General features: G+C 58.0%; 2 protein-coding genes across 4 annotated transcripts in view; both read right to left on the bottom strand.

Annotated features, from left to right (window-relative positions):
- Positions 1–1,185, bottom strand: part of JOSD2 (Josephin domain containing 2) — a 6,510-nt gene extending 5,325 nt beyond the window's left edge. Inside the window, exon 1 of the mRNA XM_053968361.1 lies at positions 1,164–1,185. Within this exon, the coding sequence (XP_053824336.1) occupies positions 1,164–1,185 (22 nt within the window). The remainder of the gene's footprint in view (positions 1–1,163) is intronic.
- Positions 1,186–1,446: 261 nt separating this feature from the next.
- Positions 1,447–10,991, bottom strand: ASPDH (aspartate dehydrogenase domain containing). Of its 3 annotated transcripts, XM_053968403.1 has the most exons (9): positions 10,951–10,991; positions 9,886–9,943; positions 8,229–8,370; positions 6,659–6,743; positions 5,483–5,632; positions 4,180–4,412; positions 2,848–2,941; positions 2,714–2,776; positions 2,533–2,642 (listed from the first exon to the last, which is right to left on the bottom strand). In XM_053968403.1, exons 2-9 carry the CDS (start codon positions 9,938–9,940, stop codon positions 2,577–2,579), a joined length of 888 nt encoding a protein of 295 aa, XP_053824378.1. In that variant the 5' UTR covers positions 9,941–9,943; positions 10,951–10,991; the 3' UTR covers positions 2,533–2,576. The 3 variants fall into 3 exon arrangements, with proteins under 3 accessions (XP_053824379.1, XP_053824378.1, XP_053824381.1); XM_053968404.1 differs by lacking the exons at positions 2,533–2,642; positions 2,714–2,776; positions 2,848–2,941 and adding exons at positions 1,447–1,597; positions 1,700–1,851 and having other exon boundaries at positions 10,951–10,990; XM_053968406.1 differs by lacking the exon at positions 2,533–2,642 and having other exon boundaries at positions 2,693–2,941.
- Between the last annotated feature and the right edge of the window lie 1,638 nt (positions 10,992–12,629).

The raw sequence follows: 12,629 nt of genomic DNA, 5'->3' as shown, positions 1-12,629 counted from the left end.
AAATCAGCCTGAGACCCCTCCTCAAATTACCACAATCAGCCTGAGACCCCTCCTCAAATTACACCAAATCAGCCTGAGACCCCTCCCAAATTACACCGAATCACCTGAGACCCCTCCTCAAATTACACCAAAATCAACCCTGAGACCCCTCCCCAAATTACACCAAAATCAACCCTGAGACCCCTCCCCAAATTACACCAAAATCAGCCTGAGACCCCTCCCCAAATTACACCAATCAGCCTGAGACCCCTCCCCAAATTACACCAAATCACCTGAGACCCCTCCTCAAATTACACCAAAATCAACCCTGAGACCCCTCCTCAAATTACCCCAATCACCCTGAGACCCCTCCCCAAATTACACCAATCAGCCTGAGACCCCTCCTCAATTTACCTTAATCTGCCTGAGACCCCTCCTCAAATTACACCAAAATCACCCCTGAGACCCCTCCTCAAATTACACCAATCAGCCTGAGACCCCTCCTCAAATTCCCCCAAATTCCCACCAAAATTCCTTCAAATCATCCCCGAGACCCCTCCCCAAATTCCCTCAAATTCCCCCCAAATTTTTGTCAAATCTCCCCAAGACCCCTCCCCAAATTCCCCCCAAATCCCCCCTGAGACCCCTCCTCAAATTCCCCCCAAAATTCCCCCAAATCACCCTGAGACTCCCCAAATCCCCCCAAAATCCCCTCCAGGACCCCTCCCCAAATTCCTGACACCCCCAAAGTTACCCCAAACCCCCCCAAAATCCCTCAAATACCCCCAAACCCCTGAGACCCCTCCTCAAATTCCCTCAAATCCCCTCAGGACCCCTCCCAAAGTTCCTGACACCCCCAAATCCCTCCCAGGAACCCCCAAAACCCCCTTCCAGGACCCTCCAAAGCCCCCCCAAATTTCCCGGCACCCCCAAAACCCCCAAGACCACCCTGACCCCCCCAAAATCACTTCAGGACCCCCAAATCCTCCCCCAAATCCCCCCGGGACCCCCCAAAACCCCCCAGGCCTCCCCAGCCCTTCCCCCCTCACGCGGCCTCCGCTTCGCTTCCCCCCAAATCCCCTCCTGCCCCCCCAAAAACCCCCCCGAGCCCTTCCTGCCCCCCCCGAGCCCCCCCAGGACCCCTCAGGACCCCCAAAATCCGGCCCCGGCCTCCCCCTCCTCACCCCGCGCGTCCTCCGGGGCCATGGCGGCCGCTGCCCCCTCAGGGCCGCAACTACAACTCCCGTCGTGCCCCGCGCCGCGCCGACCAATCAGAGCGCGGCGACCTCCTCCCCACCGCGCCTCGCGCGCGGCGCCGTCCAATCAGCGCCCCGACCTTCCTCCCTTAACGCTTTGCGCCTTCACCAATCAGAGGCCGGCGCCCTTCCTCCCGTCGTGCCGCGCGCGGCGTTTCCACCAATCAGAGCGCGCCTCCTCCCCGCCGCCATTACAAGAAGGGCGCCGCCATCACCGCCAGGCCTGGGCAGGGTTTTATTGTCCCCAAAATGTCCCCAAAATGTCCCCAAAATGTCCCCAAATTGTCCCCAAGGCGTCCCCGCTGGCGTTTTCGCTGTTCCTCCTCAGCAGAGCTTGACGCAGCCGCCGTGTCCGGTGCAGGCTGCGGGGAGAGGGGCAGAGTGAGCGACACCGAGGTGGCGCAGGTGGCACCGAGGTGGCACCGAGGTGGCACCGGGAGGTGGCCCAGGTGACAGGGACACACCCAGCACGCTGCTCCAGAAGCTGTGGCGGGTGGCGCTGCCGGTGACGCGGCCGGGCTCGGCGGGGTTGCGGCGGGTGCTGGTGACGGTGAGGGCGCGGCCGCGCTCGGGCACGGCGGTCACCTCCACGGTGACAATGTGACAGTCGGGGACACTGCGGGTGACAATTGGGGACATTGGGGACACCGGTGTCACCTCCACGGTGACAATGTGACAGTCGGGGACACTGCGGGTGACAATTGGGGACACCGGTGTCACCTCCACGGTGACAACGTGACAGTCGGGGACACTGCGGGTGACAATTGGGGACACCGGTGTCACCTCCACGGTGACAATGTGACAATTGGGGACATTGGTGTCACCTCCACGGTGACAATGTGACACTGGGGACACTGCGGGTGACAATTGGGGACATTGGGGACACCGGTGTCACCTCCACGGTGACAATGTGACAGTCGGGGACACTGCGGGTGACAATTGGGGACATTGGGGACACCGGTGTCACCTCCACGGTGACAATGTGACAGTCGGGGACACTGCGGGGACAGGGACAGGGACACCGGTGTCACCTCCACGGTGACAATGTGACAGTCGGGGACACTGCGGGTGACAATTGGGGACATTGGTGTCACCTCCACGGTGACAATGTGACAGTCGGGGACACTGCGGGTGACAATTGGGGACACCGGTGTCACCTCCACGGTGACAATGTGACAGTCGGGGACACTGCGGGTGACAATTGGGGACACCGGTGTCACCTCCACGGTGACAATGTGACACTGGGGACACTGCGGGTGACAATTGGGGACATTGGTGTCACCTCCACGGTGACAATGTGACAGTCGGGGACACTGCGGGTGACAACTGGGGACATTGGTGTCACCTCCACGGTGACAATGTGACACTGGGGACACTGCGGGTGACAATTGGGGACATTGGGGACACCTCCACGGTGACAATGTGACACTGGGGACACTGCGGGTGACAATTGGGGACATTGGGGACATTGGTGTCACCTCCACGGTGACAATGTGACAGTCGGGGACACTGCGGGTGACAATTGGGGACACCGGTGTCACCTCCACGGTGACAATGTGACACTGGGGACACTGCGGGTGACAATTGGGGACATTGGGGACACTGGTGTCACCTCCACGGTGACAATGTGACAGTCGGGGACACTGCGGGTGACAATTGGGGACATTGGTGTCACCTCCACGGTGACAATGTGACAGTCGGGGACACTGCGGGTGACAATTGGGGACATTGGTGTCACCTCCACGGTGACAATGTGACACTGGGGACATTGAGGGGACACTGCGGGGACAGTGGGGGTGGCACTGGGAGGACAGGGAGGGGACGCTGAGGTGACACAGAGGGGGACAGGGACCGGTGACACAGGTGCCACACAGGAGGTGGCACGGGTGAAACAGGTGACACACAGGACACAGGTGACACACAGGAGGTGACACAGGTGACACACAGGTGACACACAGGACACAGGTGACACACAGGAGGCGACACAGGAGGCGACACAGGAGGTGACACAGGTGACACACAGGACACAGGTGACACACAGGAGGTGGCACAGGAGGTGACACAGGTGACACACAGGTGACACACAGGTGACACACAGGTGACACACAAGACGCCACAGGTGCCACATGAGGTGCCACAGGGGCCACAGAGGTGACACAGGCACCACAGGAGGTGACACAGGTGCCACCCTGGTGCCACAGGTGCCACCCAGGAGCCACCCGGGTGACACACAGGTGACACACAGGTGCCACAGGAGGTGACACAGGAGGTGCCACCCACATGCCACCCAGGTGACACAGGTGCCACATAAGGTGACAGAGGTGCCACCCAGGTGACACAGGTGCCACCCGGGTGCCACAGCAGGTGACCCAGGTGCCACAGGAGGTGACACAGGTGCCACCCAAATGCCACAGGTGCCACAGAGGTGCCCCAGGTGCCACAGAGGTGCCATATGAGGCGCCACAGGTGCCACAGGAGGTGACACAGGCGCCACCTGGGTGCCACAGGTGCCACACAGGCGCCATATGAGGTGCCCCAGGCGCCACCCAGGTGCCACAGGAGGTGCCCCAGGTGCCACAGGTGCCACAGGAGGTGACACAGGTGCCACAGGAGGTGCCACAGGTGCCACACAGGTGCCATATGAGGTGCCCCAGGTGCCACAGGTGCCATATGAGGTGCCACAGGTGCCACAGGTGCCCCAGGTGCCACCCAGGTGCCACAGGAGGTGACACAGGTGCCACAGAGGTGCCATATGAGGCGCCACAGGAGCCACAGGAGGTGACACAGGCGCCACCTGGGTGCCACAGGTGCCACACAGGCGCCATATGAGGTGACACAGGTGCCACAGGAGGTGACACAGGTGCCACAGGAGGTGCCCCAGGTGCCACAGAGGCGCCATATGAGGTGCCCCAGGTGCCACCCAGGTGTCCCCCCCGGAGCCCACCTGGGGTCGGCCACCAGGCAGGCGGTGACGCCGTCGAAGCCGAGGCGCGGCGCCGCCAGCGCGGCCGCGGCCATGGCGTTGACGTTGTTGGGGACGAGGGGACAGAGCGGGCGCAGGGGACCCTCGTACAGCACCGTCCTCGTCCCCGAGGCCACCGCGGCCGCCACGCGCGGGGACAGCCAGCCCTGCGGGCGGAAACTGCCCGGCGCCTTCGTCATCGTCACCTTCAGCGCCTGGGGACACGGGACACGGGGACATGGTCATTGTCACCTCTGGGGACTCAGGGACACGGTCATTGTCACCTCTGGGGACATGGGGACAGTCAGGGAACACAGGGACAGTCATTGTCACCTCTCGGGACACGGGGACACGGTCATTGTCACCTCTGGGGACATGGGGACACGGTCATTGTCACCTCTGGGGACACGGGGACACCGTCAGGGGACACAGGGACACGGTCATTGTCACCTCTGGGGACACGGGGACACGGTCATTGTCACCTCTGGGGACACGGGGACACCATCAGGGGACACAGGAACAGTCAGGGACATGGACATTGTCACCTCTGGGGACACGGGGACAGCCAGGGGACTCAGGGGCACGGTCATTGTCACCTCTGGGGACACGGGTACAGCCAGGGGACACAGCCAGGGAGTGGCCCCAAAGGGAGGACATTGTCCCCAAACTCTGTCCCCAAGTCAGGAAACGTCCCCAGGGCTGGGGGACAGCCGGACACGGGGACATGGGGACAGGGTGGGGACAGTGAGGGGACAGAGTGGGGACAGCTGTGACAAGGTCAGGGACTGTCCCCAAAGCTGGGCCCCAGGGTCAGGAACTGTCCCCAGTGTCCCCAGCAGTGTCCCCAGCAGTGTCACCTGCAGTGTCCCCAGTGTCCCCAATGTCACCTGCAGTGTCCCCACGCTGTCCATCCTGGCCATGTCCCCATTGTCCCCAGTGTCCCCAGTGTCCCCATTGTCCCCATTGTCCCCAATGTCACCTGCAGTGTTCCCGCGCTGTCCATCCTGGCCATGTCCCCATTGTCCCCAGTGTCCCCAATGTCCCCAAGTGTCCCCATTGGTGTCACCTGCAGTGTCCCCATGCTGTCCATCCTGGCCATGTCCCCAATGTCCCCATTGTCCCCATTATCCCCATTGTCCCCATTATCCCCATTGTCCCCAGTGTCCCCAATGTCCCCAGTGTCCCCCAATGTCCCCAATGTCCCCATTGTCCCCAGTGTCCCCAATGTCCCCAGTGTCCCCAATGTCCCCAATGTCCCCATTGTCCCCATTGTCCCCAGTGTCACCTGCAGTGTCCCCGCGCTGTCCATCCTGGCGATGTCCTCGCAGCCCCAGAGCGCCCCCCTGGGGACGTACAGGGTGTGGCCCCCGCGCGCCGCCGCCGCCCGGAGCCGCCGCTCGGTGACAGCGTCCGCCAGCGCCGAGGGGGACCCCAGCTGGGGACAGCAACGGGGACGTTGGGGACATCGGGGACACTGGGGACATTGGGGGGATTGGGGACAGTGGGGACATTGGGGACATTGGGGGGATTGGGGACATTGAGGGGGATTTGGGGACATTGGAGGCATTGGGGACATTGAGGGGGATTTGGGCACATTGGGGACATTGGGGACATTGAGGGGGATTTGGGGACATTGGGGACATTGGGGACATTGAGGGGGATTTGGGGACATTGGGGACATTGGGGACATTGAGAGGGATTTGGGGACATTGGGGGGATTGGGGACATTGAGAGGGATTTGGGGACATTGGGACATTGGGGACATTGAGGGGGATTTGGGGACATTGGGGACATTGGGGACATTGAGGGGGATTTGGGGACATTGGGGACATTGGGGACATTGAGGGGGATTTGGGGACATTGGAGGCATTGGGGACATTGAGGGGGATTTGGGGACATTGGGGACATTGAGGGGGATTTGGGGACATTGGGGACATTGGGGACATTGAGGGGGATTTGGGGACATTGGGGGGATTGGGGACATTGAGGGGGATTTGGGGACATTGGAGGCATTGGGGACATTGAGGGGGATTTGGGGACATTGGGGACTTTGGGGACATTGGGTTCAGTGACAGCGTCCGCCGAGGGGGACCCCAGCTGGGGACAGCAACGGGGGCGTTGGGGACATCGGGGGGATTTGGGGACATTGGGAGGATTGGGGACATTTGGGACACTGGGGACATGGGGGACATCAGGGACACTGGGGACATTGTGGGCATTGGGACACTGGGAGCAATGGCGGGGTTGGGGACATCGGGGACACTGGGGGATTGGAAGGGTTGGGGACGTTGGGGACATCGGGGACATTGGGGACATTGGGGGGATTGGGGACAATGGGGACATCGGGGACATTGAGGACATTGGGGACATCAAGGACATTGGGGGATTGGGGACACTGGGGACATCGGGGATATTGAGGACATTGGGGACAATGGGGACATTGGGGACATCGGGGTGTCACCATGAGGTCGGCGTGTCCCAGGATGTCCTCGCCGTGCTCCTGCGCCACGCACGGGTGTGCCACCTCCACCACCAGGTCCACCCCCCTGGGGACACCGTGGGGACAGCGCTGGGGACACGGCGGTGACAGGGGGACAGGGGACAGCGGGGACATCGGGGGGTTGGGGACATTGGGGACAATGAGGGGATTGGGGACATTGGGGGGATTGGGGACATTGGGGACATTGGGGACATCAGGGGATTGGAGGGATTGGGGACATTGAGGGGATTTGGGGACATTGGGGACATCATTGGGGACATTTGGGGCATTGGGGATGGGGATGGGGACATTTGGGGACATTGGGGACATTGGAGGGGTTGGGACATAGAGGACATCAGGGGTTGGCGGGATTGGGGACACTGGGGACATTGAGGGGACATTGGGGACATTTGGGAACATTGGGGACATCATTGGGGGACTGGGGACATTGAGGACATCATTGGGGATTGGGGACATTTGGGACATTTGGGGACATTGGGGACATTGGGGACATTGGGGACATCATTGGGGATTGGGGATATTTGGGACATCGGGGCATTTTTGGGTTTTTTCAGGTGTTTTGGGATAGTTTTGGGGTGAATCCGGGCTGGTTTGGGATATTTGAATCCGGGACATTTTTGGGGTGAATCCAGAATATTTTGGTGATGTTTTTGGGGTGACTCCGGGCAGTTTTGGGGAAGATTTTGGGGTGAATTTGGGGTATTTTTGGGGTGAATCCAGGATATTTTGGGGCAGTTTTGGGGAAGATTTTGGGGTGCATCCGGGCACTTTTGGTGTATTTTTGGGGTTACTCTGGGCAGTTTTGGGGATGTTTTTGGGGTGAATCCGGGATATTTTTGGATATTTTTGGGATGAATCTGGGATATTCTGGGGACATTTTTGGGGTGAATTCAGGATATTTTTGGGGGCATTTTTTGGGTGAATCCGGGATATTTTTGGGATGAATCTGGGATATTTTGGTGACATTTTTGGGGTGCATCCGGAATATTTTGGGGACATTTTTGGGATGCATCCGGGCAGTTTTGGGGAGGTTTTTGGGGTGAATCCGGGCAGTTTTGGCGACATTTTTGGGGTGAATCCGGGCAGTTTTGGTGACATTTTTGGGGTGACTCCGGGCAGTTTTGGGGAAGTTTTTGAGGTGACTCCGGGCAGTTTTGGTGACATTTTTGAGGTGACTCCGGGCAGTTTTGGGGAGGTTTTTGAGGTGACTCCGGGCAGTTTTGGTGACATTTTTGAGGTGACTCCGGGCAGTTTTGGGGAGGTTTTTGGGGTGAATGTAGGGTATTTTGGGGGTGAATCCGGGATATTTTTGGGATATTTTGGGGACATTTTTGAGGTGACTCCGGGCAGTTTTGGGGACGTTTTTGGGATGACTCCGGGCAGTTTTGGTGACATTTTTGAGGTGACTCCGGGCAGTTTTGGTGAGGTTTCTGGGGTGACTCCGGGCAGTTTTGGGGAGGTTTCTGGGGTGACTCCGGGCAGTTTTGGGGAGGTTTTTGGGGTGACTCCGAGCAGTTTTGGGGTCCCTCACGTGCTCGGCAGCTCCCGCAGGTCCCCCAGGCGCAGCGGGGGCGGCAGCGCCTCCAGCGCCCCCTGGCGGCGAGCCCAGACAAAGCACAGGGACAGACCGACGGACGGACCCTGCGACAGCAGCTGCGACACCAGGAACTGCCCTGGGGACATCGGGGACAGCCCTGTCACCTCCCCCTGTCACCCTCTGTCACCTCCCCTGGGACAGCCCTGTCACCTCCCCCTGTCACCCTCTGTCACCTCCCCTGCGACAGCCCTGTCACCTCCCCCTGTCACCTCCCCTGTGACACCAGGAACTGCCCTGAGGGGACATTGGGGACAGCAGTGTCACCTCCCCCCTGTCCCCTCCTGTCACCTCCCCCTGTCCCCTCCTGTCCCCTCCTGTCCCCTCCTGTCCCCTCCCCCGTCCCCTCCTGTCACCTTCCAGCACCCCCCAATGTCCCCTCCCAGTCCCTCCCAGTTTCCCCCAGTTTGTCCCAGTCCCTCCCAGTCTGTCCCAGTCCATCCCAGTGTCCCCTCCCAATGTCCCCAATGTGCCCCCAGTGTCCCCTCCCAGTGTCCCCCAGTTTGTCCCAGTCCCTCCCAGTGTCCCCCAGTTCCCCCCAGTCCCTCCCAGTATGCCCCAGTTTGTCCCAGTCCGTCCCAGTGTCCCCAATGTCCCCCAACCCCCGCAGTGTCCCAATGTCCCATCCCAGTCCCTCCCAGTTTGTCCCAGTTTGTCCCAGTCCCTCCCATTTCTCCCAGTGTCCCCAGTGTCCCATCAATGTCTCCCAGTGTCCCCTCCCAGTATCTCCCAGTCCCTCCCAGTTGATCCCAGTTTGTCCCAGTTTATCCCAGTCCCTCCCAGTTTGTCCCAGTCCATCCCAGTCCCTCCCAGTCCATCCCAGTTCATCCCAGTTTGTCCCAGTTTATCCCAGTTCCCCCCAGTCCCCCCCAGTCCATCCCAGTCCATCCCAGTCCATCCCAGTCCATCCCAGTCCCTCCCAGTCCCTCCCAGTCCCCCCCAGTCCATCCCAGTCCCTCCCAGTCCATCCCAGTCCCTCCCAGTCCCCCCCAGTCCATCCCAGTTCCCCCCAGTCCCCCCCAGTCCATCCCAGTCCATCCCAGTCCATCCCAGTCCCTCCCAGTCCATCCCAGTCCCCCCATCCCAGTTTATCCCAGTCCATCCCAGTTCCCCCCAGTCCATCCCAGTCCATCCCAGTCCATCCCAGTTCATCCCAGTCCATCCCAGTCCCTCCCAGTCCCCCCCAGTCCATCCCAGTCCATCCCAGTCCATCCCAGTCCATCCCAGTCCATCCCAGTTCATCCCAGTCCATCCCAGTCCCTCCCAGTCCCTCCCAGTCCATCCCAGTCCATCCCAGTCCATCCCAGTCCATCCCAGTCCATCCCAGTTTGTCCCAGTTCCCCCCAGTTCATCCCAGTCCCTCCCAGTTCATCCCAGTCCCCCCATCCCAGTTTATCCCAGTCCCTCCCAGTTTATCCCAGTCCCTCCCAGTTTATCCCAGTCCATCCCAGTTCCCCCCAGTTTATCCCAGTTCCCCCCAGTCCCTCCCAGTTTATCCCAGTTTGTCCCAGTTCCCCCCAGTCCCCCCCAGTCCATCCCAGTTCCCCCCAGTTTATCCCAGTCCCATCCCAGTCCCTCCCAGTTTCCCCAGTACCGAGCTCGCCGTATCCCAGGATTCCGACGCGCCGAATCCGCGCCTGCTCCTCCATGGCCTGGGGGCGGCCAATTAACACTAATTAACCCTAATTACCGCTATTTAACGATAATTAACCCTCATTAAACACGATTAACCCCTAATTAACGGCAATTGACCCCTAATTAACCCCTAATTAACCCTAATTAAACACAATTTAACCCCTAATGAACACTAATGACAATTAACACTAATTAACACCAATTAACCGTAATTAAACACAATTTAACCCCTAACTAAAACTAACTGACCCATAATTAACCCCTAATTAAAGCTAATTGAACCCTAATGAACCGTAATTAAACACGATTTAACCCCTAATTAACACTAATTAGTCCTAATTAAACACGACCTAACCCCTAATTAACACTCATTAACCCTATCTAACCCCTAATTAATCCTAATTAAACGCTATTTAACCCCTAATTAAAACTAATTAACCCATAATTAACCTCTAATTAGCCCCCAAATAACCCCTAAGTAACCCAAATTAACACTAATTAACAGCAATTAACCCCTAATTAACACTAATTAACTCTAATTAGCACCGATTAACACTACTTAACTCACAATCAACCACTAATTAACAGTAATTAACCCCTAAGTAACACTAATTAAGACTAAATAACCCCTAATTAGCACTAATTAACACTAATTAACCACCCAAATTAACAACCAACACCCCTAATTAACCCCCAAACCTCCCTAATTAATCCCCAAACCCCCTTAATTAACCCCCTTAACCCCCTTAATTAATCCCCAAACCGCCTAATTAATTCCCAATCCCCCAATTAACCCCGACACTCCCTTAATTAATCCTCAAACCCCCGTAATTAACTTCCAAGCCTCCCTAATTAACCCCCAAACCTCCTTAATTAACCCTCAGATCACCCTAATTAACCCTCAGATCCCCCTAATTAACCCCCAAACCTCCTTAATTAACCCCGCGCCCGTTAATTACCCCCCAAACCCCCTTAACCACCCCCAACCCCCCCGTAATTACCGCCCTAATTAACCCCAACTCACTAATTAGCGGCCGCTCCCCTCCCCCTCCTGCGCCCTTTGCCCCCCGCCCCTCCCCCCGCGGGGCGTGGCCTAAGGTCATTGGGGGCGTGGCCTGTTGTCTTTGGGGCGGGGCTTGAGCGTTTGGGGGCGTGGCCTAAGGTGATTGGGGGCGGGGGGGACACCCCGATTTTGGGCGGTTCCATTTTTTTATTCGGGGGGAGGGGTCCCCAAATTTGGGGAGGGGGCAAATTTTGGGCGGTTCCATTTTTATTTTGGGGGGTCGCCCCTTTGGGATCCCCAAATTTGGGGAGGGGTCCTCAAATTTTGAGCGATTCCATTTTTATTTTGGGGAGATCACACCTCTAGGATCCCTAAATTTGGGGAAGGGTCCTCAAATTTTGGACGATTCCATTTTTATTTTGGGGGGGTCGTGCCTTTGGGACCCCTAAATTTGGGGAGGGGTCCTCAAATTTTGAGCGATTCCATTTTTGCGGGGGGGTCGTGCCTTTGGGACCCCTAAATTTGGGGAGGGGGCAAATTTTGGGCGGTTCCATTTTTATTTTGGGGGGGTCGCCCCTTTGGGATCCCCAAATTTGGGGAGGGGTCCTCAAATTTTGGACGATTCCATTTTTATTTTGGGGGGTCGCGCCTTTGGCACTCCTAAATTTGGGGAGGGGTCCTCACATTTTGAGCGATTCCATTTTTATTTTGGGGAGATCACACCTCTAGGATCCCTAAATTTGGGGAAGGGTCCTCAAATTTTGGACGATTCCATTTTTATTTTGGGGGGGGGTCGTGCCTTTGGGACCCCTAAATTTGGGGAGGGGGCAAATTTTGGGCGGTTCCATTTTTATTTTGGGGGGGTCGCCCCTTTGGGATCCCCAAATTTGGGGAGGGGTCCTCAAATTTTGGGCGGTTACATTTTTATTTTGGGGGGGTCGCGCCTTTGGCACCCCTAAATTTGGGGAGGGGTCCCCGAATTTTGGACGATTCCATTTTTATTTTGGGGAGATTGCACCTTTGGCACTCCTAAATTTGGGGAGGGGTCCTCACATTTTGAGCGATTCCATTTTTATTTTGGGAGGGTCGCGCCTTTGGCACTCCTAAATTTGGGGAGGGGTCCTCAAATTTTGGGCGATTCCATTTTTATTTTGGGGGGGCCGCGCCTTTAGGACCCCCAAATTTGGGGAAGGGTCCTCAAATTTTGGGCGGTTCCATTTTATTTTGGGGGGGTCGCACCTTTGGGACCCCCACATTTTAGGGGGGGGGTTCCCCAAATTTTGGGAAGTTCCATTTTTTGGGTGGGGGGTCGCACTCTTGGGATCCCTTTTTTGGGTGGGGGTCCCCAATTTTTGGGAAGGTTCCATTTTTTACGGCGGGGGTCGCTCCCCTGGGTCTCTTTAATGGGGGAAGGTCCCAAATTTGGGGAGGGGTCTCCCATTTTTGGGGGGGGTCGCGCCCGTAGAACCCCAAATTTTGGGGGAGTCCCGCAAGTGAGGGGGGGGTCACACCCTTGGGACCCCAAATTTTGGGGGGGGGTCCCTTTTTTGGGGGGGTCACACCCTTGGGACCCCAAATTTTAGGGGGGATCCCATTTTTGGCGTCCCCCCTCTCCCCAATTCCATTTTCCCGGAGGGGGCTGCGATTCCCGCTCCCCTCGCTGTTCCCGTTGCCATGGGAACCGCCCTCTCCCGTTCCCA

Source organism: Vidua chalybeata, chromosome 34 (genome assembly GCF_026979565.1).
Source record: "Vidua chalybeata isolate OUT-0048 chromosome 34, bVidCha1 merged haplotype, whole genome shotgun sequence".
NCBI classification, from domain to species: domain Eukaryota; kingdom Metazoa; phylum Chordata; class Aves; order Passeriformes; family Viduidae; genus Vidua; species Vidua chalybeata.
Note: the sequence above shows the minus strand (reverse complement) of the source record. Positions and strands in the feature narration are given on the sequence as shown.